Raw genomic sequence first — 27,606 nt, forward strand, 5'->3', positions numbered from 1 at the left:
CATGTTTATCTGCCATGAAGCAGAGTAGGACAAATGTGAAACTCATTTCAGACAAATTATAAAAATAGATGCATTTCTCTGCCAGTAGTAAAGCAAAATTGAGAATAAGCATTGCATATGAGGATAGGTAATGTGTTTTTAAGTTGTAGAAGGAGAAGGAAAATGCCACAAGCATTCCAGTTCCCCTAACAAATCAAATGGTGGCTATGTTCTCCAGAGTATAATCTGGAACTGGATCAAAAAATAGCTCATTAAATAACATACAGTTAGCTGTAGGCATTTGATCATTTAGAGTACCACGTTTATTGAATTCTGATATATTCTGTTGCAAGTTAGCCCTAAATATAAGTATAAAATAATTAACTAGAAAACGCTATGAATTCACAAAAGCTTTTTCTCACAAATTAGACCTCATTTGGAAAAATAAATCTAAATTGGTATACAAAAAAAAATATAGCTTCAGTTCTTTAAAAGATTGTTTCTTTTACCTGAAGTACTTTGTTGCCCCTTAAAGCTAAGGTTTTGCATTCCAATAAACTCTTGCTTCTTAGAGTTATAAAGGAATGTAGCCAGATTCTCTCTCTCATAGCTGAGGGTCTGTGTACAGCACTTACACACCTGTTACACTAAAATAAAGATGTATAAAATAACATAAGGAGTTGCTCTAGTTTACTACCTTTAAAAATGTAGAAGATTTATAAAGGGATAGAAAATTAGTGTTAAAAAAGGACATTTAACTCTGTACTGTTGTTGTACTCTCAAAAATCATAAGGAGAATTCAGTCGCGCCATTGATTTTACATGTTTCCTTATGACTTCTTTAAACAGCATTGTAGCAAGATGTTTTATACTTTGGTTTCATTTTTTTAGTTTTTTCTTTTCTGTGGGAAATGCTAACAGGTCACTGTATTCAGTTGGTCATTGAAAGAAGTGTGAACAAAGTTCTCTGTCGAGAAAGTCTCTCATTGCTTCACAGAATTCCACAGAGATTTAAGACAATTTGAAATTCTTAAAAATCTGTTTCCTGCTGTTGCTGGCCCTCCAGGCTAGTGTCACACCAAAACAGCAGTAAGCCATGTGGTTTAGAAGGGAAGGGCAGGTTTTGCTGCTGGTAAAGCAGCAATAGCAGGATTGCAGTGGGATGGCTGCAGGAGCAGCAGAGGGAGCAGAGATGCTGATCGCATCTAACAGGCAGGTCCAGGCTTCCTGCACCAAGGCCAGACTCGCCATAAAGGCTGCTCAGCACCAGCAGGGAAGCAGGTTGGTTCTCCTGGGCTTTACAGCTGACCCAGCTGGCCAAAGGGCTAGTCTGTGCCATCTGGCATGGCACTCAGCAAGAAAAGCTGAAGCAAGAGGGAGGAAGGAGGACATTTGTGGCTATGGCATTTCTCTTCTGCTTCTCGAGCCACGTGTATGCGGAAGCCCAGCTTTCCGGGAGGCAGTTGTACACCTGCGTGCTGATAGGAAGCTGTGAATTAGTTCCTTTTCCCATTCTGCTTGGGCACACAGCTTTTGCTTTTCCTATTAAACTGCTGTTACCTAAACCCACAAGTCTCACCATCCTTCAGTCTTCTCTGCTTTTTGCGGGAGCAGAGAGTGAGTGCTACACTATGTGAAGACTTGGCTGCCCACAGTGGGAGAACAACTGTCCTGCTGCCATCAGATGACCAGGCTGCCTGAATGTCAGCAGACTCCCTGGTCTTGAATACTTAAGGCTTAAAATTGGTAGGTGTGTGGTAGGTTCTTGCTTTTCTTTTAACATTATCTCAGTTAAATTAACTGGGTTTTTCTACTGTGTCAGACTGATGTAATTTTAATTTCCAGTTTTTCTATTTAGCCACTAGGAAATGTTGCGCTTATTCCTCTCAAGCACATCTAATGAATCTCCTTTCATGTTACTGTATAGCATTTAATTATAATTGCTTGCTTTTCCCAAGAGGTGGTTGCTTCAATTATTGCAAAAACTGGGAGGAATTAAGGTGGTACAGACAAATACAACATAATAATTTCCTTCTTTCAGGTATTTAGGTTTGTACTCTAAATTACTTTCTTCAATTTTGTCTATTTTAGGGAGTTAGGTAAATGAAAATTGTAATACAAAGGAGACTTCTTATATATAATTCTATAATCTTTCAAATATTGGTATCATAAAGCCATTTCTGGCTGGTAGGTAACAATTTTTATTGTGTGGTTTTAAAAAAGGAAGTCTTGGCTTGGTTAGCCAAATAAGCATGAGTTTTGGAAGTATTGTACTGTAAATCATTAGGAGGAAAGATCTATAAAGTAGCAACTGCAGTTTCCATGAAATCATTATGGTTTTGTCACATAAAATAACCTTTCTTCAGTTCAAGAAAATTAAAGGGAATAGATACTGCTTTGATCTTATATATAACACGTCAAAAATTTAGGTTTCAGCACATAATTTTTATTTTTTTTTTCTGAGGGGAGAAAAAGAGCAGCTGTCATGTATTGTCTACTACATTACAAATATAGGGAAAGAAATGTTACTAACATCAGGTATTCTAATTCTAAAAACAAAAAAAAAATCTCCTTTTCCCTTAGTTTGTGGTATGTTAATTAGGGTTTTTTTTGAAGAAAGACATTGCAGGGGATGGAGATGAGGGTTGTTGTTTCATGTAAAAATGAATTACTGTTTTTGGAGGGGTTACCTGAATTCAAACAGATTTTGGCCCTTGCAGCAGTAAGTACTTACACCCACTACTACCTACTGTGAAGCACCAGATGTAAGTTTAAAGCTTAAGAACTTGGTTTAGAACTGAGGATGTCACATGAATCTCTGAAGTAAAGTCATGGGGCTTATTGCAAAAATGACATAGACAGGTTTTGAGAATGAAGGAATAGGAATTCTGTAGCAGAATTACATCTACCTCCCATTATCATATTTTCAGTGCCTAAAATATTTTTATCTTGTTTCTGTGGTAGCTGGGCTTCAAAGTAATGGATTCTTTGTACCTGTGTAGAATCTTATAATTGCTTAGTTTCCCTTGCCCTCCATGTGAAAAGGTGTGTGTTTACGCTGGCAGGTGCAGTGCACACTTAATGGCATAGTTTTCAAATTGCCATTGCAACATAAAGGCTGTCTTTGCTTCCTTCTTCTTCTATACTCATCAACTCTGTATGCTTGGGAATGCTTCTTGGAGGCTGTGGAGGTGGGTTTGAAGCAGCGCTTCAGCTGTGCCAACAGTGAGTGCTGTAAGGAGAGAGAACATGCGTATTGAGAGCTTTGGGATATAATCTGGTCAGTATTTCCTGAGGCCTTTGAGTAGAGGTCCATAACTTCAATATTCCTATAAAACATTTTCTCTTAAAATCCCTGTAAACATGGGACAATGAGAGCACTACAATAGGTTTCTGTGCCAGAAGAGTTAATAGGTAAGAGCAGGAAAAAGCTATTTTGTCACAGAGTTTATAGTATAATGGTGGTATCTGTTGTGTTCAGGAAGTTACATTGAAAAACTCAGCTCATTGATTGTTTCTTTTGTTCTTTTGGTATTTATCAAATTGTTCTTGAGCCATCAGAAAAAGCAAAAAGCTGGTATATCGGCCCAGTGTTGATCTGGGATTACTTTAGAAAGGGGAGGTAGAAATTGATGCTGATCCTTTTCCTGTCATCCCTGTCTTATTCTAGCAGGTTCATGGCTTTGCTCTGCAGTGAGATGTCAAAGCTGCTTTCTTTAAGCCAACAGGGCATGCCTTCCTTTGTGCTCAACTGTTGTAAACAGCTACCAGAATTTTCTGAAAAATGCAGTAAATTATAGGATGAAATAATTTTTTTCATAATCTGAAACCTTCTTTCGTAGGAGAGAAGCATTAGCAGAGCCTGGTGAAAAGAAGGAAAACTCTGCAGTAGAAAATACTGTTTTACTCTAGGGAATACTTGTGGTTCCTGTTAAAATTTGTCGGTTCTACCATTCTCCCAAAAACCACACAGGCAGTTCTACAATTGCCAATATTTTAAAAAATCTAAAATATGCAAGTTGAAAAACGAGTTAATAAACTAGAAAGTATACCAGAACAATGCCATACTTGCTGTTTTCTTTTAATTTAGCTTCAAAATGTTGGTCAAAGCTGCCACTCCGTGAACAGCGCTTTATTTGTTTAAAGACAATTTAACAATCCTGTACTAGATAAAAAAAACAGAGACTGAGTTTTCCAGTTGCTGCAAAGAAGCAGCGAAGTATAAGCTAACAGACTTTGTGCTCTGTACCTAGGAGGTGTGAGAAGCAGAAGAAGAACAGGAGGATCAGCTGCCAGAAATTAGAGCTTTGCTGGCCTCTCTCCAAAAATGTCTGCCTGTATCGGGTGGCCATAGTGAATCTCATATGTAAATCATCCAGGGGAATGAATATTAGCACTTGAGTCCTACCTGAGACTCAGATAATTCCCAAATTACATAGGTTTTTCAAAATATATCTCTTTAACTGGTATTTTTGCTTAGCTTTTGCTCCAGATATGTGTACAGGTCATGCATATACATGGTTCGAATACACTCTGATCACTGAAAGCTTAGCAAGTTGTTCACCAAGATCTCAAGTCTTGAAAAGTCTGATGATCCAGTTCTTTGTCAGCCTTAAGCCAATTTGGCTGCCGGCTTCTCGGGCTTGCCCTGCTGTGCCTCTCCTGCCCTGCGTTCAGGCTGTGAGCTTGTCTGACCTTACACTGAACCTGTTTGGAGCACAAAGCTGGCAGGAAGCTATGCACTTTGCCTGAGAGTTTCTTGATGATTTAACATGCTGGAATAGTTCAAAGCTGCTGCAGACATGAGTGGAAGCACATGGTCAAGCCTGAGGGGAACGAAACAGGGATGTAGCTGCCAACATTTGGGTTAGCTCAGGATGCCCAGCTGGAGGTGGTAGGTAAGACAGAAAAGAGTACCTTCAAGAGGGGTTTACCGCCCTCAGGTCAGTATTGATTAAATCTCAGGTCTACCAGCAGAAATCCAGTTACCTCTTGTGCTGGAGAAGAGTGTGAAAACTTCTGGTGCTTCCAGAGATGTCCTCAACGTCAGGGTGGAATTGTACACTTTGATGCTGAGCATGATTCTCTTTACTTGAATAAACTACCTACACTGAAAAACAACTACCACTCTTTCAGAAATTACTTCCCATTTTTTGTGTGTCTAGCTATGATGTCCTGTTATCTCTTGAGATGGTGACTGGCCTTTTTAACACAATATTTAATATTTTTGTTTCTTAGCATGTTTGAGATTAAAGCCAAACTGAAAACAAAAACATTAAGAATGTGCATTCACCCCCCCAAAAAAATCTTCTTTTCCCCCTCCCATTTGCTAAAAAATGAAGTGAATTTGTTTCCTTCTTGTCTTAGAAATAATGTATGTTGTTGTTGGAAAAATTTACTGGGGAAAAACAGAATCTGCTGCAGAGAGAACAGCTTTCATATAATGGCATTTTCATTTTCGAAAGATCCTGTAGTAAAGAGTTAGAGATAAAAGAAATGTAATAATATTTGTAGTAGTTGGCTCTAATAGTGAAGTAATGAAGTGTTTTTGTGAGACTGGAAAAAATGGACTAAGTTTGTAGCTTTTTGTAGTTGAGAGAAGGAGAGGATGATACATTTTGAATTATGGAAATCTCTTCTTATACTAAAGTAAATGCTATATGAAAAGAAATGCATTCACAAGCCTCTGAATTCTCAGTTTCTGGTATTCCAGGTCTCTATAAGTATTCAGGTAAACTCAATGCATTTATCCACAATGGTTTATTTGCATTTTAATATTTCATTCCTCTTGTCAGAGTAATAAGTTTGCACAGGCTGTTATATAAGCAAGTTGAGTTATTTTAAGAAGAGAATATGCTTTTAAAACCATTTCTGTGAGATTATTTTGCATTGTATAAATATTTCAGTTTTATATAGTAACACTACAGATGCTAAAAATGTTTTAGGAAATTCTGAATTCTACTTTTTCCTTCTCTTTTTAACCTTATTTGCTGCAGGATTTGAACAAGCGCTTGTCCCTGCCTGCTGACATCAGGATACCCGATGGGTACCTGGAGAAGCTGCAGATTAACAGCCCGCCCTTTGACCAGCCAATGAGTCGGCGCTCTCGTCGAGCATCCCTAGTAAGTGTAATGCACCTGCCCTTCTCACCAACCTCTCAGCACCTCACAGTCCATTTCATGCACAGGCCTGTATTCCACAGGTATGGTTCAGCTTCATTTCTACTTGGACTTTTTATTCCTGAGCCATCAGCATGTACTTGTCAAAATCCAATGAAGAACTTCACACTTTTGTTTCATTTTCCTTCTGCTGACTTGGTGCTGTCACATTTCTCAGTGGAGGTCTTGACCTATTGAAGTCAGTGGCTAAACTCAACTCCAGAAGTACATACTTAAATCCTTCTGCTTTTTAGAGCAGGGATGATCTGTTTGAGCAAATCGGCCACACAGTCTTAGGTCAGGGCTGGTCCCCTCGTGATTTAGTAGGAAGGCCCTAAAGCAGCATAATATGAAGGCTGGTCCTCCTCACTGCTCTTGTTGTATTTGGTAACAGTTCTTTCTCAGAATTGCTGTGGAGACAATTGTGGGGGTTTTGTGGGGGTTTTTTTCTTTCTTTTTTAAAGCAAATGTGATTTGCTAAAAGAATGAAGGAATAAATTCACATACATTTTTGGATTATTGGGTTATTATTTTAAAAAGTAAGTCTTTTCCTTAGAGATGACAGAGGATTCCTGTACTGTAATTAGAGTATAAATGCTGGAAAACTTGGATATTTGTACATATAAATTATGCACATCCCTGGAATAATAAAAAAGCAAATATTGTTGCCTTATTTTTTTTAAAAAATGCTAGATTTCAGTCATAGTTTTAGCTATCAGTTTTAGCTATAGTGTTGAGGTCTTAAAGAATTACTGGACTGTTACTGATATTCTGGGTAAGTTCATTGGTGAGAAATGTCACAGAGAAAAACTGAATAGGTTTATGAAGTGCACATTGCTGTTTTCTTGATTTATTTACATGTTTACTGAAAAATAAATATGCAAGTACGTATAGTGAAATAGGTTTATTAGCTGTAAAATAACTATTTTTATTCATTATTAATAAAATCTATAACAAAGCAGTGTTTGAGTATTTTTAACCTGCAAGAAAAAAAATTAGTGCACTGGACTAATAAAGCTGGGATCTGCATGCCAACTTTGTGCAAAAACAGTATTAAAAACAAAGAAAATATTTGAGTGAAATGATAATGTATCAGGCTTAAATACTTGTGCCAGAATTTTGTAGCTCATTCACCTCTTAGTTGCTGCTGTAGCACGGAACTGAGGAACAGACCTCTCCAACTCTCCACATGTTGGCAAAATACCTTTTCAGTAGAACCTTGCCAGTGGAGTTAAGTATTTGAGGCTTGGGGGAATTTTTCCTGTAAATATGAATTCCCTCTGTCATTTAATGGTGACCTCTGAGAGCTGCTGAAGTTCTCTCCTCTTTACCTCTGAGAAGACTGACAGAAAAACAGTGCCCTCTAATGAATGTGGTGTGTGCCTGGAATCAGCTTCCTGTCACAAGGTTGTTTTGTTTCGCCTTTTAAAAATGTTTTCGTTTTTAAGGGCTTTCAAGTCCAAAATGAAACCTGCCAGCACTCCTGTGGTATGCAGGCATGCATTTGCTATTTCAAACTAAGCTTTCAAAAAAAGAAACCCAAGGACTTTGTTTTAAATTGTTCTTAAATTGTTATTGAGAGCCTGCTAGCAGAGTTTTACTTATAATAGATGAATACTATGCTCTGCTTCAAAGGCATGTCTTTTCAAGACTTAATGGGAATCAAAGAGAAAAGGCTATAAAAAGTACCAGGTGAGGACTTGTACTTTAGGTTTGGTGTTTTTCTTTGAAATACAAGAAAAAAAATCAGTTTTTACAGTAATTGAATTTTGTGTGTACATGTACAGTATGGTATGCACAGTCACTAGAAGTAAAAGACCATAAATACTGTGAATCAGTGTTTCTCTGTAAGGCAAGATAGATGCATATTGCAGAAAAACATGAAAGAGTTTAAAAATTGTTTTGAACTAAAAATGAAACTGATCTTAGTTAGAGGAATTTAAAGCTTATTGTTTCTTAGGAGTGATAAGGAACCGAGATGTGTACAAAACTTCAAATACATTGTAAAGCAGGTCTTAAAGAATACATGTCTTCTGTGTGTAGGAAATATTGAATGATTTATTTTTTTAAAAACAGATATTAAGTTTATGAGTCTAATGAAAAACACTGAAGTTTCTTAAAAATCAGATTTTTAAATTCCAGGCTGTCTGGTGATATTAAGACCATGAGTTCTTCTTCGTTTTCTCCATAAACTAAGCAGCCTGTTTTTTAATCCTGATACCAGCTAATACTCACTTCAAGATATGTTTATTTAACTAGGTCAAAATGCACTTTGGAAACATAACATTTATTTTGCTAACATGGCACCTATATCAGTGGTATGTTTAAAATCTCACTGGAGCTACAAGGGTAGCAAATATCAACTTTGCTCGTATTTTGAGATAAAGAGTTTGTCTTTAACAGGCTCCTAAATGTGTGTGATACTGAAGTCTCCTTGTACAGCTAAAACATTTCAGTTCTAACACCAGTTTAATAAAACAGAATTGCTCTTGTTATATTAATGAAACTATACACCCTTTTTTTCCCTAGACATCCCAAATATGCTTGCAGACAAGATCTTACTCTTAGTTCAGATGTATTTTCATACATGTGTTCTGAAAACTAAGTGTTAATCAAACTTTTCTTCTCTTAATATTATATTGTTGTCAAATCTTAATACAGTCAACAGTTTTTATGTTACCCTGTGTTACAATGAAATAGTAAAAAACTATCAAATCCATCAGATTTTTAGGAGCAAATCAGCATGTGACATGTGGATCTTGGTGCTGAAGACAGCTTAGGGTCAAAGGATTGTTCCTTGGAAAGAAACAGCCACTGAAGAACTATATTTGGAAGTGCAAGGAGGGGATGATGCTGGGGAAAAAACCTGGCTCTTTTGTTGCAGTGTGTTCAGTTGTCACTAAAGCATAACCTCAGGAAGCCTATAAATTTGGGGGTTTTGTAAATTGCTTCAAGTTCACATACTTAAGTGTTTACTTTCAGCATTGTTTACACTGCAGGAACAAAAGGAAGCTTTGGTGTAATTCACAGTGGTTTTTGGAGAAAATAATTCTATGAGATAACCATGTTATATGAGAATAGCAGTGGATTTGAACAGGAAAAGAGTAATGATCATTGAGTGTTCAGAAGTGAATGTGTTACATAGGCAGGGACACCTTTCCTGCTTGCACTGAAGAGCTAAATTGGTGACAAAAAAAAGAGAAGATAAATAAATAGATCCAAGTAAAATACACAAAGATTTGGAGTTAAGAGGTATGAAATGTGAACTGCTGAGACAAAGCTGAACCTTGCTGAGAAATGATGCTTAGGGATTTTATTGCTAAGGTTTTAGTCCAAAAGGCATTGAGAAGTCAGAATGGAAGAGGAAGCTTGGAGCTGAGATCTTGAACATAGCAAACAAATAAGGTTACTTTGAAAAAAAGCTGAGCTAGGGAAAGGATGAACTAGTTTGAGATGACTTCCATGCTTTAAGCTATAACAACCTCATTAATAGTAATCAGATCAGAAGAGTGGAGAAGACCTAAGTAGGAGGTAGGTTAAAGTGAGGTTTTGGTCTAAGTGTAACTCAGCTCACAATCCTTCCAGGGTTCAAAATAGACTGGCCAACAGGCTGAGCACTGGGCTTGGATGCTGGGATGCATCTATATCATAATGTGCTAATTTGTTTTTAAAGTACTGGAATTGTGCAGTGTTGGTCAAGCATTGTCAGGCAATTTTCTGAAATTAACTTTAGCTTGTTAAATGATGTACAAATGAAGTGTTTTAGTGATTAAGTTGCCATTTCTTCTCATTGCAGTCAGAAATTGGATTTGGAAAAATGGAAACCTATATCAAGTTAGAAAAGCTTGGAGAGGTACGTATAGCTTTCTTTTGCAATGATGACAATGTTATATGTAAAATTTTGTGTAAGTTTAACTGAAATTTTCCATATCCCTGAAAATGCTGTTGAATTTACCTTTTCAGTAAACCAAACATATTCTACATGTGCAACAATTTCACAACCACACAAATTTTTATGCATATATAATAAGCAAAAGGAAAAAAAAAACAGGAGAACTGTCAGAGAGTTGGGGAAGAGCGAGACTCCATTAGCAGATATGCTGTGACCTTCTATAGGCTGGCTTTTTTTTTCCAGATAGACAAAATCATTCTGTTGAAGGTAACACTATGTTTTTGATGATAACATTAAATCTGGTGTCCTCTTTCCATGACTTAGGTGTTGGAACACTCATGATGGATTAGAGGCCAGTGCTTGCAAGGTGCATGTCCTGGTGAAGAGCACACCCGAGCTGGGCAGCCAGCCAGGTGCTGCCAAGTGAAATATGTAACACTTGGTGGGGGAAGCAGCTTTTCCCCTCCAGTCAGCCTCTGACTTGCAGCGAAATAGTGGAATTCAGGAGGGGCCAAGTGTCATTCCTCTCCAGTTTTACTGAGGCTGACCAATGGGATCAGAAATGGACAAGAAGCACTGAAATGGGATGAAGTGAGCATTGCAGAAGGAAGCAGGACTGGTCAGCAACTCTGCTGTGAATATTGCAGTCAGTCCTCTATTTAAAACATTTTAATTTCGTGTTGTCAAATCTAAGCCTGCCTGATGCAACCTGAAGCCTATTCCTGTTTTCCTATCACTTGTTACCTGGGAGAAGAGGTTGATACCCACTTGGCTACAACCTCCTTTCAGGCATTTGTAGAGAGCAGTAAGATCCCCCTGAACTTCCTTTGTTCAGGCTAAACACCCCCAGTTCCCTCAGCTTCTCCTCACAGGACTTGTGTTCCAGACCCTTCACAGCTCCATTACCCTTCCCTGGACACTCCAGCACCTCCATGTCCTTCTTGAAGTGAGGGACCCAGAATTGGGCCCAGAATTGTTTGAGGTGTGGCCTCACATGTGCTGAGTACAGAGGCACAATCATTTCCCTGACCTGTTGCTGACACAGACCAGAGTGCCAGTAGCTTTTTTTGCCACCGGGGCACAGACTGGCTCATGTTCAGCTGCTGTCAGCCTGCATCCCCACATCCTTTTCTTTGGATCATCTTCCCAGTCACTCTTCACCAAGCCTATAGCACAGCATGAGGTTGTTGTTACCCAAGTGCAGAACCTGGTGCTTGGTCTTGTTGAACCTCATGAAATTGTCCTCAGCCCATGGACCCAGCCTGTCCAGATCCCTCTGCAGAGGATTATGGTACTGTAGTGATATAGGGCAGTTTCTGTACCTTTGTTACTTTTTTGTGGCATTTGCAGGGTTTCATTTTGTCTACTGTTTTGTCAGAATTTATTGCCTTAATTTGCTATGCCTCTAGAGTCTTGCTGTCTAAAAATACATAATGAAGACAAGAAGCTATCCAGAGGAATTACAAATTTTCTTTGAGGTTGTGGAAGAGTATGTCTGCAGCCTTTGGAAACATAACTGGAGCATAATGCAGAGATAGCCAAGCTAGGTATCCGTAGCCAGAGAGAGACTTCCAGGAGCGTAAATGATCCCAGCAGTGAACTTAGTCAACTTAATGCTACCTGATATGACTTCTTTAGTAGCTCTGGTCTATTTAGGTTTCCATGTAATTTTCAGAGCTGTTAGGCATATACATCCCTTGTGCCTTCTGTGAGTTCAGTCCTGTGCTTAAAAAAATATGTACATTTACATATGTTAAAAAAATATAATGTAAAAACTATTCATATCCAAAATGAAACCTAGTAGATCCTCAGACAAAAGTTAATATTTTCTTATTTGACTAATGTTCTGATAAAGGAACAACTTGTAAAAATACACTTCTTTTTCCATTTTATAGGGTACTTATGCCACAGTTTATAAGGGGAGAAGTAAATTGACAGAGAATCTGGTAGCTTTGAAAGAAATCCGCCTGGAACATGAAGAGGGAGCACCATGCACAGCCATAAGAGAAGGTGGTAACTTTTTTTGTTAGTTCTTTGAATTTCAGATACTTCTGGATTTCTTTTTGACCAAAACACCATAAGTACTTGTAAATACATAGGCTACATGGCAGATTAGTGAAATTGCTATTAGTATTGATGAAGAAAATTGTAGTCTAGACATATTCAGTTTTGTTTCAAATTTATTTACTTATGGGGGGTGATTGTGATCTCAAATGCAGTATTACAAGTGGATGATTAAATACTGAATTAGACTCCTGTTAGTGAGTAACTTTCAGGGACTCAGAATACTTTTCACTGAATTATTTCTCTCAAAATGTATAGTTTAGGAAATACAAGCATGTTACCCAAGGGTGTGTTTGGTGTTTTGATTAAATACCTTTCTTATGAACTAGATCTATGTGAGTTGTGTAAAATAGCTTTTTAATTTAAAAATTATTTATATCATGATTATACATATATGATTATCCATTATATGGATGATTTTAACTATAAATTGCATTTACTTTTCATGTGTTTTGCACTTACTTATTTTGTTCTTCCTGTTCTCTCTTGCAGTGTCATTATTAAAAGATCTGAAACACGCAAATATTGTTACATTACATGATATTGTGCACACAGACAAGTCATTGACTCTTGTTTTTGAATACCTGGTAAGTTTTTAAACAATTAGAGAGATTTACTTTTGATTTATTGTTTCTAAGAAACAGAAGCATAACAAAATCCTGTACTCTTTTTTAAAATACTGAGACTCTTTGAGTTTTCTCCTGCATTTACAGTTATTCAGTTAAAAATGAGAGCAGTGTATTCAGTTCATAAATTGCTGTAAATTAGTAAATACTGTTGTGATCATTTCAGAATTTCATTAATAGCAGATAGTGGTGGTCTGCCTGATCAAACTGTCTACTTGTCCAGAATCATTACATGTATAAAGTGGTAATCACACTACTGTTCCAATGATATTTTTCTGTTCCTATGATATTTTTCTGTTGTGACATAGCTGGCTTACAATGTAATTGGAGAATATACCAATTCTATAAAATAAAGTGCCTCACATATATAGAGGAGGAGGCAATGGCAGAAAATGTTGCCTGAGACAGTGCAGCTTGCTGGAAAAAGGATATTTCTATCCTCTGGAAAACCAGGGGTATTTGTGTCCTGGCTTTTGGAGTTTTTATCACATAATACCTTTTGCAGAAGTCTCATTCTTTGATGTATCATTTCATTTCCAACAATAAGTAATATGTAATCTGTTGCACACAATTTTACTGAACCACAATGATGGTGTTTTGGTAGGACAAGGACCTGAAGCAGTACATGGATGACTGTGGTAACATCATGAGTATGCACAATGTAAAGGTGAGTGATTTTACTCACAGTGGCCGCCTTCCAGCTTTGTCCTAAGAATTTCAGAGAACTTAATAATGAGGAGGCTATATGGTTTAGTCTCTAACTTAACTTCCTTTTTGGCCTGACTTAGCTACATTTGATCATCATTGGCATCAGATGGTTTCTTTGTTTTAAGTGTTTAAAACATTGGAAAGAGGAGATGATAGAATTTCATGTATTTTCATTCTCTTTGAAGTTACATATCTAAAATTTCAAAATTCCTAAAACATAATACATTCATAACTCTTTTGACTTCTTGTCCTTCCATTATTTTATACTCATTTGCTAAGTCTGTAGTTTGATATATCCTCAAATTTATATATGGACACTGAGGAAAATGTAGCCTCATGTAACACATTATGAATGTGGTTTTGGGTACCACTGCCTACCACACAAATAAGAAATCAAAAATATGTATTTAAGAAAGAGTAATTTTCATGTTTCCATTAGTGAGAAAATAGAAATAAAATTTTCCTTAGGGTTTAATTTGCTTTTTCTTTTAGCTATGGTTGCGGCCAGGTCAAGTGACTCAGTTTCCAATCTGGCCTGCTGAAATGAAGTCAGGGTCAGGTGTTACTTCTCTTGTAAAAAGCAGTCTTCTATTTGGAAAATTTAGTGTTCTTTAATACTTAGAGCTTTAGAAACTAGCTTCCGAACAGAGTGCAGTACTGTTGTGAAATTAGTGATTTGGCATTCAGGCTAGGTATTTATTACTCTTTGGTGAGCTTTCCCTTTCATTCTGTTGTCACATTACTGGAAGTATCTCCAGGGAAAGACATCTGCCCATAACCTGCTCTGTTGCTTCCTCTGAGAGTCTGCAAAGGGAAATTCTTTCATTTGTTACTACTCAGAGAGACAACCAAAAATCGTAATTAGGCTTGTGTTTTTAATTATCTGCAAGTTAATAAGCAGTGCTTTAAGCTTAAAAAAAATAAGGGAAAGCTGCAAGTGGGAGCCTGACTCTTGTAAGAAGTGCAGTTATTGAGCAAGCCAGAATCTGCTTGTGGTAATCTGAGCTAAGCAAAGGAATTGTTTTTCCATGTTTGCCTATGGTTTAAACTATGCTCAAAGAGCAAATTTATATGGCCAGTACCTTTGGCACTGGGAAACCACAACAGCTGCTTAGCTGCGGTAGCTGTAGGTGCTTACCTTATAATAACTGTGGGGGTTTGAGTCATCATTAACATTTGAGAGACCTCCCTGTCATCACTTCCTCACATTCCTCAGCTAATTTTAGGGTTTTGTGTGTTGGCAAAATGAAAATATGTGTGATCTCTGCAGGTATTAGTGCTTTAACCAAAATTTTGAACGAATACATGGCATCCTGTGCATTTCCAGAAGGATCTCTGCCAACTGTGAAGCTTCACCACAATTTCTGTAATCTGCATTCTTGACTAACCTTGCAGAGACAGTGTACATTAGGGAGGACCATTGACTTCTATTGAGGTCCTGCTAATAAAGCTTGGGACTGACAACCCCTGCAGCAGTATGGGCCTGAGTGGATGGAGCAAGACTTGTTGCTTCTCATTCTGCTCTTCAGAAAGGAAAAAAAACAGAACAAATCAATCCCAATTCCCAATTCCTATTTTTCTAGCACAGATGAACCCCATGTCAGCACACTGAGAACAGATGGATGTAACTACACCTGCTGTGTATTTGTCTAGTTTATGGAGAAGAATTTGGTGGTGTCACTTGGTGCAAAAATAAACCAATGTACTAGAATATGGTCATATAAAAACATTCTAGTGTTTTTCTTAGATGTCCTGTTACATGATTAGTTTGTTGCTTTCTGTAATGTTTTGTATTTTTTTGTTGTACATTTGATTACCTATGCTGAGTAGCATAGGTGTGGTAAATGCCAGCAATGGCTACCCAAAAGTCCCATGTTTGAGATCAGACCCTTTGTACATACAGAAACTGCAAAGTTATTAGTTCTTAATGCAGTGATACATAAACTTGCTTGGCTGCCCACTCCTAAACCGTCCTTTGCCCCAGACTGCTTTTATATCTATATATGTGCAGCATTGATGTGCATGACTGAAGTTGTTTGCTTGGCTTGCTATTCCAATGGATTAAAATAAACCTGTGTGTGTCAAGGTGAAGGGATGAACGTAAATACCAGAGGCAGTTGGGCTGCTTTAATAATCCTCATTTACCCATTTCTCCATCTTCCCTAAGCTTGTGAATCTACGTGTATTTTTCCAGTAGCATGCCAAGACCTTCTTTACGTAGTTCAGCACAGTTGGATAGAAACACTGCTGAGCTTCATTTCCAGAACGGACTCCATGGCAGAAAGGAACTTGAGTATTTAGTCAGAGACAGTTATCTTTAATGACATTAGTGTGGGGAAGAGCAGTGGTAAATGTTTACTTTAAAAATAAACAGCCCTGTGGTTTTATTCAGTTAAACAGAACAAATTGCTCTTAAAGTCTTTGTTGTAAAGTATGGTGTTAAAGCAGTGCATTAGCGTAAAAGGATTTTAAATCTTTGAACAATAATGATAATGTCCAGAATTTGCTCATAAGGAGAGTAACTCATTTTTTAGAGAAGTAATTTTGTCCTAATTACAGTACTTAACTCTCCAGTGCCCAACTAGTCATGCAATCTGTAGATTACCATTTTTTGTCTAATTTGTATAAATGTTCTCTTTTGTAGCTATTTTTATATCAGATTCTTCGTGGTTTGGCGTACTGTCATAGGAGAAAGGTGTTACATCGAGATTTGAAGCCACAAAATCTACTAATTAATGAGAAAGGAGAACTGAAGCTTGCAGACTTTGGTATGGCCTAAAAGTACTCTATAACAATTTTTTTTTTTCTCTCAGAAAAGGAAAATCATTTTTCCTTAAAAGCAGAAATGAGTACATTGGGTCTGTAGTGAATTTGGGTGTTCTCAAATGGAAAATGAAAGTCAGCCTTTTACAGGGTAAAGTGTAACTTAACAGGGTAAAGTAATCAGTGTAATATCTCTATAGGTAACACTGGCACTCCACTTGCAATTTGAAAGTAGTCTTACAGCTTCCTGTGAAATTGATACTTAGTCAAATCCTCAAGGTAGAGCTCACCTTGCTTCTCCTAGCACCACAGTCGCTCTAATACAGGTTAATGACAGGAGAGAGGAAGGGTTTGTTCATGTGCTAAATTGTCGGGTGTTGCACTATCACTGGTACACCAAATTCCTTGGGATTTACAGTGGAGTGGGGCATCCACATTTTCCTGTTATTTTCTGTGTCTGGGAGATCCTCTGAAAGTTGTGCTCTGTGCCTCTGGTTTTACCCCTTCTGTGTGAATGAAAGTTGCTCAGAAGATTTCATCGAACATGATACACCTGGATTTTATTGAAGATATTGCTGACAAATTGATGATGTTAGGATGGAAAACCCCTGCTGATCCAACACTGGTTTGGTCTGTTTCCACTATTTAGTTGTTTGTTGCCTTCTGCCTTTTTCAATGTAATTTTCCAGAAACAGTGCAGAAGGTTTTGCAGCAGGGAGGTGTCATATCAATCCAATGCTATACTGATTCAATGAAATTTACAGGATGAGTCCAGGTTTTGATCTGTTTACCTTTCTTCTGTGCTTAAGAATGCTGACCATGAGATTGCCATAAATACTAAAAGGCAATAGAAATCTCTTTATTACGGCCTTAAATAGCATTAAGATATGGTATTTAGCAAGTATAATAAGGTCCTAAAAATAGTTTGTCAATTTCATACAAAAAGGTTTTCAGCAACTTGTACATGACTCTTCATTTCCCTTTTTATCAAGGATTGGCAAGAGCGAAGTCTGTTCCTACGAAGACTTATTCCAATGAAGTTGTCACATTGTGGTACAGACCACCTGATGTTCTCCTTGGATCTTCAGAGTATTCAACTCAAATTGACATGTGGTTTGTATAGCTTTGTCTAATTCAAGTTTTTGTTCTGAGTCAAGCTGAAAAGATGTCAACTTTGCTGTTAAATAGTAACGTTCAAATATTCAACCTTTGAATTTTTGTAGGCTAGAACTGAGGTAGATTTTTTGGGAAAGGATTGGTAGACTGGGAGGATGCTATTATTCCTCTCTGAAAATGCAGAGTACCTTTTTATTGCTCAGAGTAAGCAAGCATTAGGCCCACAGTGTTAGAGAAAAAGAAAAGCCTTCTCCTAATGATAGGGTAATGTGGTATTTTACCGTGAGCTTTAATAAAATTGATTGCCTCAACATCTGTAGGAAGAGGATATAATATAGCTATGACATAGGTTTTGATTGGTCTTTGACAGCTTTTCTGTTGCTACACATCTTTGTAAATATTTTAATAGTAGTGTGTGGCTAGCAACCAATAATTTGTTTTAATTGAAGAGAAATCCCAGAAATCTTTACGAGCTGAAATTACAGGATTATTTCTGCTTTATCTTTTTCTCTGTCTTTATAAAGGGGCGTCGGATGCATATTTTTTGAAATGGCATCAGGAAGGCCTCTTTTTCCTGGTTCTACTGTTGAAGATGAGCTGCACTTAATTTTCAGACTTCTTGGTAAATGGATACTTTCAGTAATGTTAACGCACCATATTTGTATGAAAACTGTGGGTCTATATCTTGGAACAATATTTTATTACATTGTAGTCACGGTTGTGAAAAATGATTCAGCTGACTATACAGCTGAGTTTGCACAACATAGGCATATTGAATTTTATTTTTTTCCCCTTTCTCCTTTACATTACAGAATTAAATGCATTTTTTTATGTCTAAGTTGTTTGTTTATATTTTTTAAGTTGAATTTTTTACTGCTTCTAAATACAGGAACTCCATGTCAAGAAACATGGCCAGGCATTTCTTCCAGTGATGAATTTAGAAACTACAACTTTCCTAAGTATAAACCACAACCTCTCATCAACCATGCACCAAGGTACTTCATGTTTTATTAATAGAAAATATGCATCCCTGTGGCTTTGCATATTCCTAAGTGGGAATGAATTTCCGAGTACAATCTGCCACAGAATGGTGTAAAACTATTCATCAGTTGTGTTATTGCGGGGAGATGATAATGCAAAACAGAACCTGGTACTATGTGATTACTTCCTCTAATAGGTACCACAGCTCCTTAATGACTTGTAGAACGATAAAACTCCGATTAATAATAGTAAGAGAATTCACACAGCATTTCCTAACGAACACAAATTCTCTTCTGGTTATATTCTAGACCCAGGCCGTTCGTTAAAATGGACAGGTTTCCTTGAGCAGTTTCTTATAATCATTTTAAAACCATAATGAGGAAGATGAAGGGTCTGTGCAGTTATTATAAATAAAATCAGTAGCAAAGGTATTTGTTGTCTATCTTGAAGAAAATCTGACACTGTATCCCTCTAGTAAATGGGTAGTATTAAGCTAAAAAGAAATAATTTAAAAGATTCAAGTAAATGATCCAGGTAAGCTTAGTAAATGACAATCCAAACCAAGGATCTGTGTGTCCCCAGTGTTCTCCAAATAGTCTTGTTCTGAGATATTAGGACTCAAATGTATTCACATTAACATGAATAAATGTTGCTTAGGTAAAAGAATTTCCATGTTTAGATATAATTTTCAGGTTTGATAAAATTTAATTAAGTCATATCCTCTGCAGTTTTGCTTTCATTAATACAATTCAATAAGTGTTTTAATTTTTAAAAATATTTTTATTTTTAGGCTAGACACGGAAGGAATTGAATTGATAGCGAAGTTCCTTCAAGTAAGATGTGTTTTGTGGCTTTACTTTATAAAAGTGCAAGTTTTCGATATTAATGTATTACATACAAAATGTATTAGAAGCCAAAGTATTTAGTTCTGTCTCAAAGTGGAATATGTAGCTGAGTCTGTAGTGGATGACAGATGTGAGAAGAAACCAGTGTAGTGTGAGAATTAAAAAACTGATGCTTGTTTTTTGGTTTTTTTTCCCAGAACTGATTTTTCTCTTACTGCCTTTTGTAAAAACAGAATTATTTATTCTATGTTAGCCCTGAAAAAACTAAATTTCTTGTGAAATACGGTATTAAACCAGAACTTTTAAATACAAATGTTAAATTTATTTAATGATAAACTTAGTTTAATAGTAGAGAAGGAGTTACTGAGGTGTAATATTAGTCCTTGATGTTGCAACTGTATTCAAAAGCTGAAGTGATATGCAGGTTTAATCTCTGAATCTGTATTAAAAATGAGCTGGAAGCAAGATGGAAGGTCAACTCTGACACCTTTGAGTAGATGCAGCACTGTAACTTATTTGTGTGCAGCTTTTTAAATGTCTGCATTCTTGCCTAGAATAAGCAATATTCTTCCATCTAGAATAGATGTCAAGCAGGAGATACCTAATTATTGTACCATCTATAAATAAGGATTAGGTGTAGTTTTGACCTGCATCTGTTTGCAGAAGTTATTTTTACTATTTTAGCAATCTTGTTATATGTTGGCAGTACTGATTTTAATAAAATTTTAGGTAGTCATGTGTAAAATGAAAGTAATGAAAACAAATTGTCCTAGTGAATTATGGGAAATACTGAGCATATAGAACTCTTTCTCCCTTTCTTAAAATCACTTGATGCAAAGAGATTTTTAATGGAAATCACACTTCTATGCTTTTATGTTACTAGTATGAATCAAAGAAGAGAATTTCAGCAGAAGAGGCCATGAAACATGCATACTTCAGAAGTCTTGGAACAAGAATACACACTCTGCCTGAAAGTAAGAGGAGTAGTAAAGTAGCAGAGTATTGTTAAGATAGTTCATTAAAGCTAAGTACATTGTGTAAGAAAAAACTCTAATGTATTAAAAAAGTCTGATATCTAGTGGCTTAAATATTTGTGAATTGGAAACATTTTTTTTTTCATCTAAACTATATAATTAAGAATATAATTCTGATCAATAAAACATGGATTTACATTTGTATATGGATTAATTTCTTTGTTACATTGCAGGTGTTTCAATATTCAGTCTAAAAGAGATTCAGTTGCAAAAAGACCCTGGCTTTCGAAATTCCACTTACCCAGAGACCGGTATGGAAAGCTTTATATATTCTCATGCTTGCTAAAAGAACGCCGTGCCAGAGGCATTTGGAATTGAAAAATGCTTTTTTATATTGGTTTGTGTGAATATACTGAAAAAGAAATCCAGAATGATTTACTGAGGTTCCTGTATACATATAAGACATATAAGCTCAGAAAGATGTGAGTTTTACTAGGGATGGGCAGGGACTGTGAAGGTGAGAGCACTTCGGAGTTTCAAACCAGTACTGCATGGGGGTGAGTGATGGCAAAGTGAAAAACCAGTGCAGTGAAGGCAGTTAAAGGAAAGATGCTGATGCTGATTGAAGCACAAGAGGTGTTGCCTTGAAGTAGGACGAAGATCTGGATAATAACGCTCCGTTGGGCAAATGCTTCGGTTTCTTACCATGGTCCGTGTTGTGTTGCAGGACATGGGAAGAACAGAAGGCAGAGCATGCTTTTCTAAAGGGGGCAGTGCAGAGTCGAGCCCAAGCCTATCCTGTCGATCAAGGACTCGGATCCAAAGGCAGTGCTTTCTGTTGGTGGACTTGGAATCGCAGTTTGTCTACACTGTCCTCTTAACAGTGGAGTCTTTTTATTTCCAACCTGCAAATTATGTTTTTATATTTGTTGTCACAGTGTGACAATTTTTTGTACAGTTGGTTTTAAGGTCTCCTCTGCCACTAGAGCCAGTAGGTTACAGCTGTTGATGTAACTGTAGCTGCAATTTTTGTGCAGGACTGAGAAACACAGTGCATTATTTATTGCGGAATCATTGCTGCTAAATAACTACTGTCTGTATAGTTAACACAACAGTTCCATGCCTGAAGAAGTTGCAATGGCTTTATAATATGTGAATGCATCTGTTTCTCTTGATAAAATGTTCTACTGCTGCGGGGTTTTTTTGTATTTCTTAAACTGCAGTGTTTCCTGGAATGTAAACATAGCTTTGCTTGGCTATAGGTGAGCCATCTTTAATGCTCTAAGTTCTTGGCACTTAATTCCTTATTTAACATTGGAAGTATGTGTTGAAATAGTTGAAAAATTATAATGCATATTACGTTTTTGAAAAGCACATGGTGTGAAGGTTGATTCAAACAAGTGAAAAGTAATTTTGATTTGCTCTCAGATCCTATGTTAGTTATTGATAAATTAGAGCATGGAGGCTGGAAGTTTTGTCAGGCTTACTCCAGCATAACATATTTGCACATTGTTGTGCATATGGGGCCTGCAGAAACAATAACTTTTTTACCTTGTTTTTAACTTAGAAATACAAATAGTAAAAAGACAATTCATGTATGTTGGACCCTGGCTTACTTTTCATTACAGAGGAACAGGACAACAAATTACACAAACACGGGAATAATGTCACATTTTCCCACCTTGTTGCTCTCCCATTTGTGCATTATTCACTTGAAATCAACTGGAAAGATGCAAGTTTGTACTTGAGAAGAACTCACTATGCTACAGAGCTTTTACAATGAGAACTTAGAGAGTTTTTCAGATCTTAGATGTTACCTGTTTTCCAGAGATAGTGAACATATTACTACTATGCTTATGCATCTCAGTGAGTATCATATCAGGTGATGGTTACAGTATTTTTAAGCATTTGTGTTCACCTTTATGAACCTATTTGTTTAGTGCATCTTAAAGAGACTGTAAATCTTTATTGGTATATTTTGAAATGGTCATGTAAATCTTTGGCTGGTATATCATGAAAATAGTCATAGGTAACTTAATTTTTCCTGACATTCACTGTAAAGCGTTCAGGGGTCCTACCATTTCTGTTCAGGAAATCTTGTAGTTTATTGTTATTTAACAGTATTAAGTGAATTTTTGTATATTTCATTTTAACTTTATTTGTGAATAGTGATTGTGGCATGTTTGGGGGTGTTTTATTAATATTTCATTGATACTAGTAAATTTGAATTGGGATTTTTTTTTTTTTTTAATTTTATTTTCTGGAAGAGAGAAATTCATGTGTAACGGTGACTATTGGACCACTACTGCTTTTCAACATTTGTAAACCGGTTTTACGTTAAATCTTGTAGACCTAACAAACTGCTGTTATTTCTAACTGACCGACCTGTATTAATATTGTACTTTTGAAAGTATAAATATTATGTGGAATTCTTTGGTTTTGTTTTGAAATTTATAATAACAAAAGCCCTGTGTTGTTAAAAATACAGACTAAGTGAACTTGCAGTTCTTGGGGCATTGTTGGCAGCATTTAGCGAGGTCTGTGTGTAGCGGGAGCCCCCAGGGTCACCTTTGGCCGCTCCTTTAGCTCATTCAGTGCAGAGGCAGTGGCAGTGGCAGTGGCAGGGCTCATCCATGGCTGAGGCTGCTCAGGACCTGCTCAGTGTGATGGTCCAGTCTCAGTGCTGCTGAGCCAGCCCTGCATGTCACACGGCCTCGGGAGCGTAACGCGAGGCTCGGACACGCGCGGGGCTCCTCGATCCCAGCGCGAGCGCTACGGCTGTGGCAGAGGTACAGTTGGCACTGATGAAAAACCTTGTCCTGAAATAGTTGTTATATATATTTTTATAGTTGCTAAGGATCTGATCTAGATTTTATACTGATGGACTTTGTAGGAAATACGTTGTAGATGTGACAGTGTTGAAGAAAGAAGTGTCAAAAAAACATCTTTTTTTACAGTAGTGAAGATAGACTCAATGTTCACTGTGGATAAATGTGGGATTTAGCATTTCTAGAACAGTAATACTTTGTAGGTCATAAAAGAACAAGTAATAATGTGACACTAATGAGTAAAGGACTTAAAGGTTTACCTGGTAAAATGAAGTGCATTAATAAACTTAGAAAGGGATCAGCCACAGCTAACAAAAGGATGTTTCATTTTAAGTAGGAATTCAACTTTTTTGTTACAAATGAAAAGATCTTCCGTAAAATTAAAGGAGGCTGTTTATAAAGAATCTTTTTCTAAGGGCCTACAAGTGAATCTGTGTTCTTCATTAGGAGGTAGCTTTAAAGAACATATTTAAGAAATTTGATATCTGTTGTCAAGCCAGTTTGGGGCTCTTTAAAATCGCCTGTTATTGAAATTCTTTAATCATCAGAGAGAGTTCTGTGGCAGTTGCCTGTTTGGGGCAGTAGTCAGCAAGTCTGAAGTTTCTGGGTATCTCTGACATTCTTTCCATGGGATTGTGTGCTCTGCCTCCTGTCTGGCAGTCAGGTACTACGGACTTGGTTTCACTGTCCCCAAGAACTGTAGGAGCATTGGCCTTTCTGGGAGAAGACCTCGAGCGTGTCAAAAACCAAGCAAAGAGTCACTAAAAATGGATGACTCTTAGTGTTTGGTGTGACCACCTTTGCTTGACGATGGCCGATCAATCAGTTAATGAGAAATGGCCTGCATGTCGTGGCTTATTTTAGGTAGTTATTTTTAGAAGATACCTGGTGTGTCCCACCTAGCCCAGGGTAGGGCTGGCAAGGTGTGGGTGTAGGTGTGTGTCAGAGTCAGGTGGGCTGGAAGCCAGGACAGAGGCAGGTGCTGGTGATGTGGCTGCATTCACGTGCAGGTGAAGGTTGAAGGGGAGAGAGGGTGGGTGGAGGATGGGGATTGACAGGACAGGGTGGGAGATGGAAGGGGCAAACCAACAGCTCAGCAATGCTCTAGTGGAACATGCATCTCAACATGGCTGTGTTATTTTTGTGCTGCTTTACCACAGCATTAAGTAGCCAGAGTGTATCCTTGAATTGGGTAATAAAAGTTAAAATAAACAATTATTAAAGAATCAACATACTTTGTATTTGCAAATCATTTGAAAAACTGCCAGGTAGCATTCTTTGGGCTGCTTGCTTGTTGTTTTTGCATGAATTTTGCAGTGTAATAAAGGTACGTTGTTTCTGTTCTGCAATGTTAAAATGGAATTAAGGTTAAGAATACATTCCATTATTGAGGACAAAATATATGAAAGGTATGTGGTAAATACCCACAGGCTAAGTATCATAAACCCAGGAATTACTCAGAATTAAGGTCAGACTTTAGAGAAATCCAAACAAATCAGGATATGGAAATACAGAGCTACAGCACATGATGACACTGAAGAGAAATCAGAACTTACATTGTCTGTGACATGATCATTTTGTCTGGTTACTGATGAGCAGAGTTGAAGTAATTCATGCACCTTGTTAGCACATTTCAGTACCTTATTTACCTTCAGAAATTTTGGCTTTAAAACAAATGTAACAACTCTATCAAGTGCCTTAATTTTGGAAAGGAACTTGAATGCTTACTTTATGGGGCTTTTTATTTTTTCAGAGATTGGGCTGTTAAAAGATTTAATGCTCTCATTTGTGTACATCCATGTATTGGTATCTGTGTCATAACCAGTTTAGGAGACTGGCAAGGTAACAAATGCAGTTATGAAACTTAAGTATGTAGCAGTTGGAACATTGTAGGTAAACTCTGACTGTACAAGTGGGATGATGGTGAAAACTATAAAAGCCAAGCAGGTACAGGGGCTTTGGAATTTCTACCACGCACTTTCTTTCACCTGTGGAGTTCAGCTGAACAAAAATCATAGTCCTGTTCTCGGCCATAGTGGGAACCTGTTTTCAGAACTGGGATTAGACTTCAGATATTCTAAATTGGTGTCTGTAATCTCTTGTATGTGACTTTCACTGGGCAGTGCCTCTCTAACTGAGTTAAACTGATGTCAGTGGAAAAGGGGAACGATTTCCGATTATTTTTTCATGTTTTCTAAAATCCTTTAAATCGTTTAAGGTCTGTAACTTTTGAGCAAACTTAAACGATGAATGCACACATGCACACATGCTACTGTGATAAATAACTGCTTCATTTATTGTGCTGGCTGCATCCTTCAAGCACACTCAAGAAGTAGGCCTGCCTGAGCGCATCACTTTCATGGTTCTAATGAAATAGGAGTTTCACTTGGCTCAGATGCCCTCCCTTGAAATACGGTTTTCCCCAGAGAGCTATGAAGTTCCTTCGTTTGTTGCAGTGGGATCTTTCTGCTGATGGAATTACCATGGCTGTGGATTGCAAACCGGGGGAGATGCTCTTCCCTATCTCTTCTCCAACATACTCCTGTAAGAGCACCTCCCTCCAGGCCTTGCGTCTGCATTGTCACCTGCCCCTCCTCTTTGACACCCTGAGCTTGTTTTTTCAAAGGCTGTTTTTTCCTTTCTTTGCTGTCTTGTTATTTGATTTGCAGGAGGGGGTAGCTGGCTTGGAGCCATGTTATGAATAATTAAGTTTACGTTTATGCATTTGCGCTTCTTGCAGAGTGAATGTGAACTGATGGGAATCTTTCACAAAAGAACTCCAGCATATCCTAGAATCCTCTCTTCTAGGATGCTTTCTTCAAATACCAGCCCCTACCCAAGGCAGGCTGTGATGCTGATTGCTCCAGAATCCTTGCTTGAGGTTCATTCTGCTTTTTTCATTTAAATAAATACATACTGTTTCTCACTCGTGCTGTCAGTCTCTTTGCCCTCAAGAAATAGGTTTGTACTCCATCTGTGCAGAGCACTCACACATTAATGGGTAAAAGCAGTTTGGGGCTAAAAAAGATTTTAAAAGTTGTAGTTTCCTGATGGCTTTGGAATGTTATGCTTCAATCTTAGGCCTGTGTTTGTTTATCCTACAGGATATACAGACAGTCTGAAGATCAGAAGGGAATAGCTATGCCCTTATATAAAAGACTATGTGTACTTACTGTGCCTTTTCTAAATTCATTTGGGTGTCATGATGGCTTCTGAAGATGTTTCCTGTAGGCACGAGATCACACAGCCTTTCAATGCAGAGTGTTGTTCTGTTAAAATTAACCCTGTAGTCTCATTTGAAAGGACCACCTCCCCTTTAAACAGAAACCTTGGTGACAGTTCTTCACTTTGTGGGTAGGTATTTCCAGATGGGTAAGTGCCTGTCTGAGACCAGTTTTAGTCAGACAAAACAAATCATTCTTTCCTGACATCATGGATGTGTTTCAGGTCTTTTGCTATAGTTTATCACCTATCACTGTTTTCCCCACCTTGAAAGTTTTCTTTAGAACTGAAGCTGTTTACCTGTGCCAGGGCCAAAGGTGTGCACAAGCTTTTGGCAAATCTTCCCTGTAGCTGTGGCCCTTCTGGGGAATACTTGCTTTCCTGAAGAAAGAAGGTACAGGTAAGCCAAACACACCCTAATTGTGCACCCAGCCTATACAGGAACTGGGAACTTCCTGTGTATTGCTGAAGCTTGAATAAAGTGAAAATCTTGTAGTAAATCCCCCAAGTGTGATCAAATTGCAATTACTGCCAAGAATACTGAAAAGAGAGTAACTCCCATTTTGTTCCCCAGGACTGTTGGCTTGGAGCGCTCCTAGCCACAGAAATATTGACACTTCCACAGTATTTATTTAAAAACATTTATTTTATTTTCTCTACAGTTAAAAAGATACCTGTTAATAAAATTCAGTAGATTACCAATAGAATAATTTCTTCAAAGCATAAGGCATAACAGTCTAGTGTTTCATGTGTTAAATTTGAGAGGCTGGACTTTATCTGTATAAATACTTCCCAAAAAGTCCAAAATCATTTAAGGGCTGGAGTGTGGAAGGGAAGCTGTGGGTGTGTTGAGCCTTTTGAGAAGTAAAAAAAAATTTGCCTTATTAATAGTAAAACCTTGAAAGAAAAAAAAAAACCATGGGAATCTGGGTACTTTTAAGAATTTCTTCTCTGTCACACCCTCTCTCCTCTCATGGTCAACTGTTTTTTTTGCAGTGTAATATTCCATACTAGTATGTTTTCATCTTTTAAACTCAGAAACATGGTCTCGATGCCAGTATCTCCCATGAGCTACAGTGGCACGTAGCTCAAGACAAGACTCTGCTACTGTTCATGCCTTATAGGTGTAAGTAGGTATTCATGGGTTTCTAAAAATGAGGCAGGAGTCAGCTCTCTAGTGTGAAATAATTGCCTCTCTGTAACTTGTTGAAAAATATTCCATGTATCTGGGAGGATTGTATTGGAAGAGAAATGTTAAGTCTGCAAGCCCTTGTGATTTATCTCTACTAACCTTGTCAATCCCATCCGTTACACTCTGCCCTTTCTTCCAACCTGTTCTGACTTTACTTTGTATAAAATTTGCATTCACTCATAAATTTTGCATAGGTTCATCTTCTCTTTTTGACTCCATAGGGTGGCACATCTTGAATTCTTGAAACACTGAGTTGAGC

At 37.4% G+C, this 27,606-nt stretch overlaps 1 protein-coding gene across 8 annotated transcripts in view; it reads left to right on the forward strand.

Moving 5' to 3' along the window:
- The window catches only part of CDK17 (cyclin dependent kinase 17), a 94,083-nt gene extending 68,224 nt beyond the window's left edge, over positions 1-25,859 (forward strand). For 6 of the 8 annotated variants that reach the window (XM_086887702.1, XM_086887704.1, XM_023933743.2 and 3 more), the window contains 13 exons: positions 5,975-6,100; positions 9,933-9,989; positions 11,924-12,038; positions 12,585-12,679; positions 13,323-13,385; positions 16,071-16,194; positions 17,182-17,302; positions 17,830-17,927; positions 18,195-18,300; positions 19,077-19,119; positions 20,015-20,105; positions 20,339-20,416; positions 20,833-25,859. In XM_086887702.1, coding sequence (XP_086743828.1) covers positions 5,975-6,100; positions 9,933-9,989; positions 11,924-12,038; positions 12,585-12,679; positions 13,323-13,385; positions 16,071-16,194; positions 17,182-17,302; positions 17,830-17,927; positions 18,195-18,300; positions 19,077-19,119; positions 20,015-20,105; positions 20,339-20,416; positions 20,833-20,870 — 1,155 coding nt within the window. In that variant the 3' untranslated portion in view covers positions 20,871-25,859. The remainder of the gene's footprint in view (positions 1-5,974; positions 6,101-9,932; positions 9,990-11,923; positions 12,039-12,584; positions 12,680-13,322; positions 13,386-16,070; positions 16,195-17,181; positions 17,303-17,829; positions 17,928-18,194; positions 18,301-19,076; positions 19,120-20,014; positions 20,106-20,338; positions 20,417-20,832) is intronic. The other 2 variants (XM_086887706.1, XM_086887703.1) reach the window with 1 other exon arrangement.
- The last annotated feature ends 1,747 nt before the right edge of the window (positions 25,860-27,606 follow it).

This window comes from Cyanistes caeruleus, chromosome 4 (assembly GCF_971803275.1).
Source record: "Cyanistes caeruleus chromosome 4, bCyaCae1.hap1.1, whole genome shotgun sequence".
Classification (NCBI taxonomy): Eukaryota; Metazoa; Chordata; class Aves; order Passeriformes; family Paridae; genus Cyanistes; species Cyanistes caeruleus.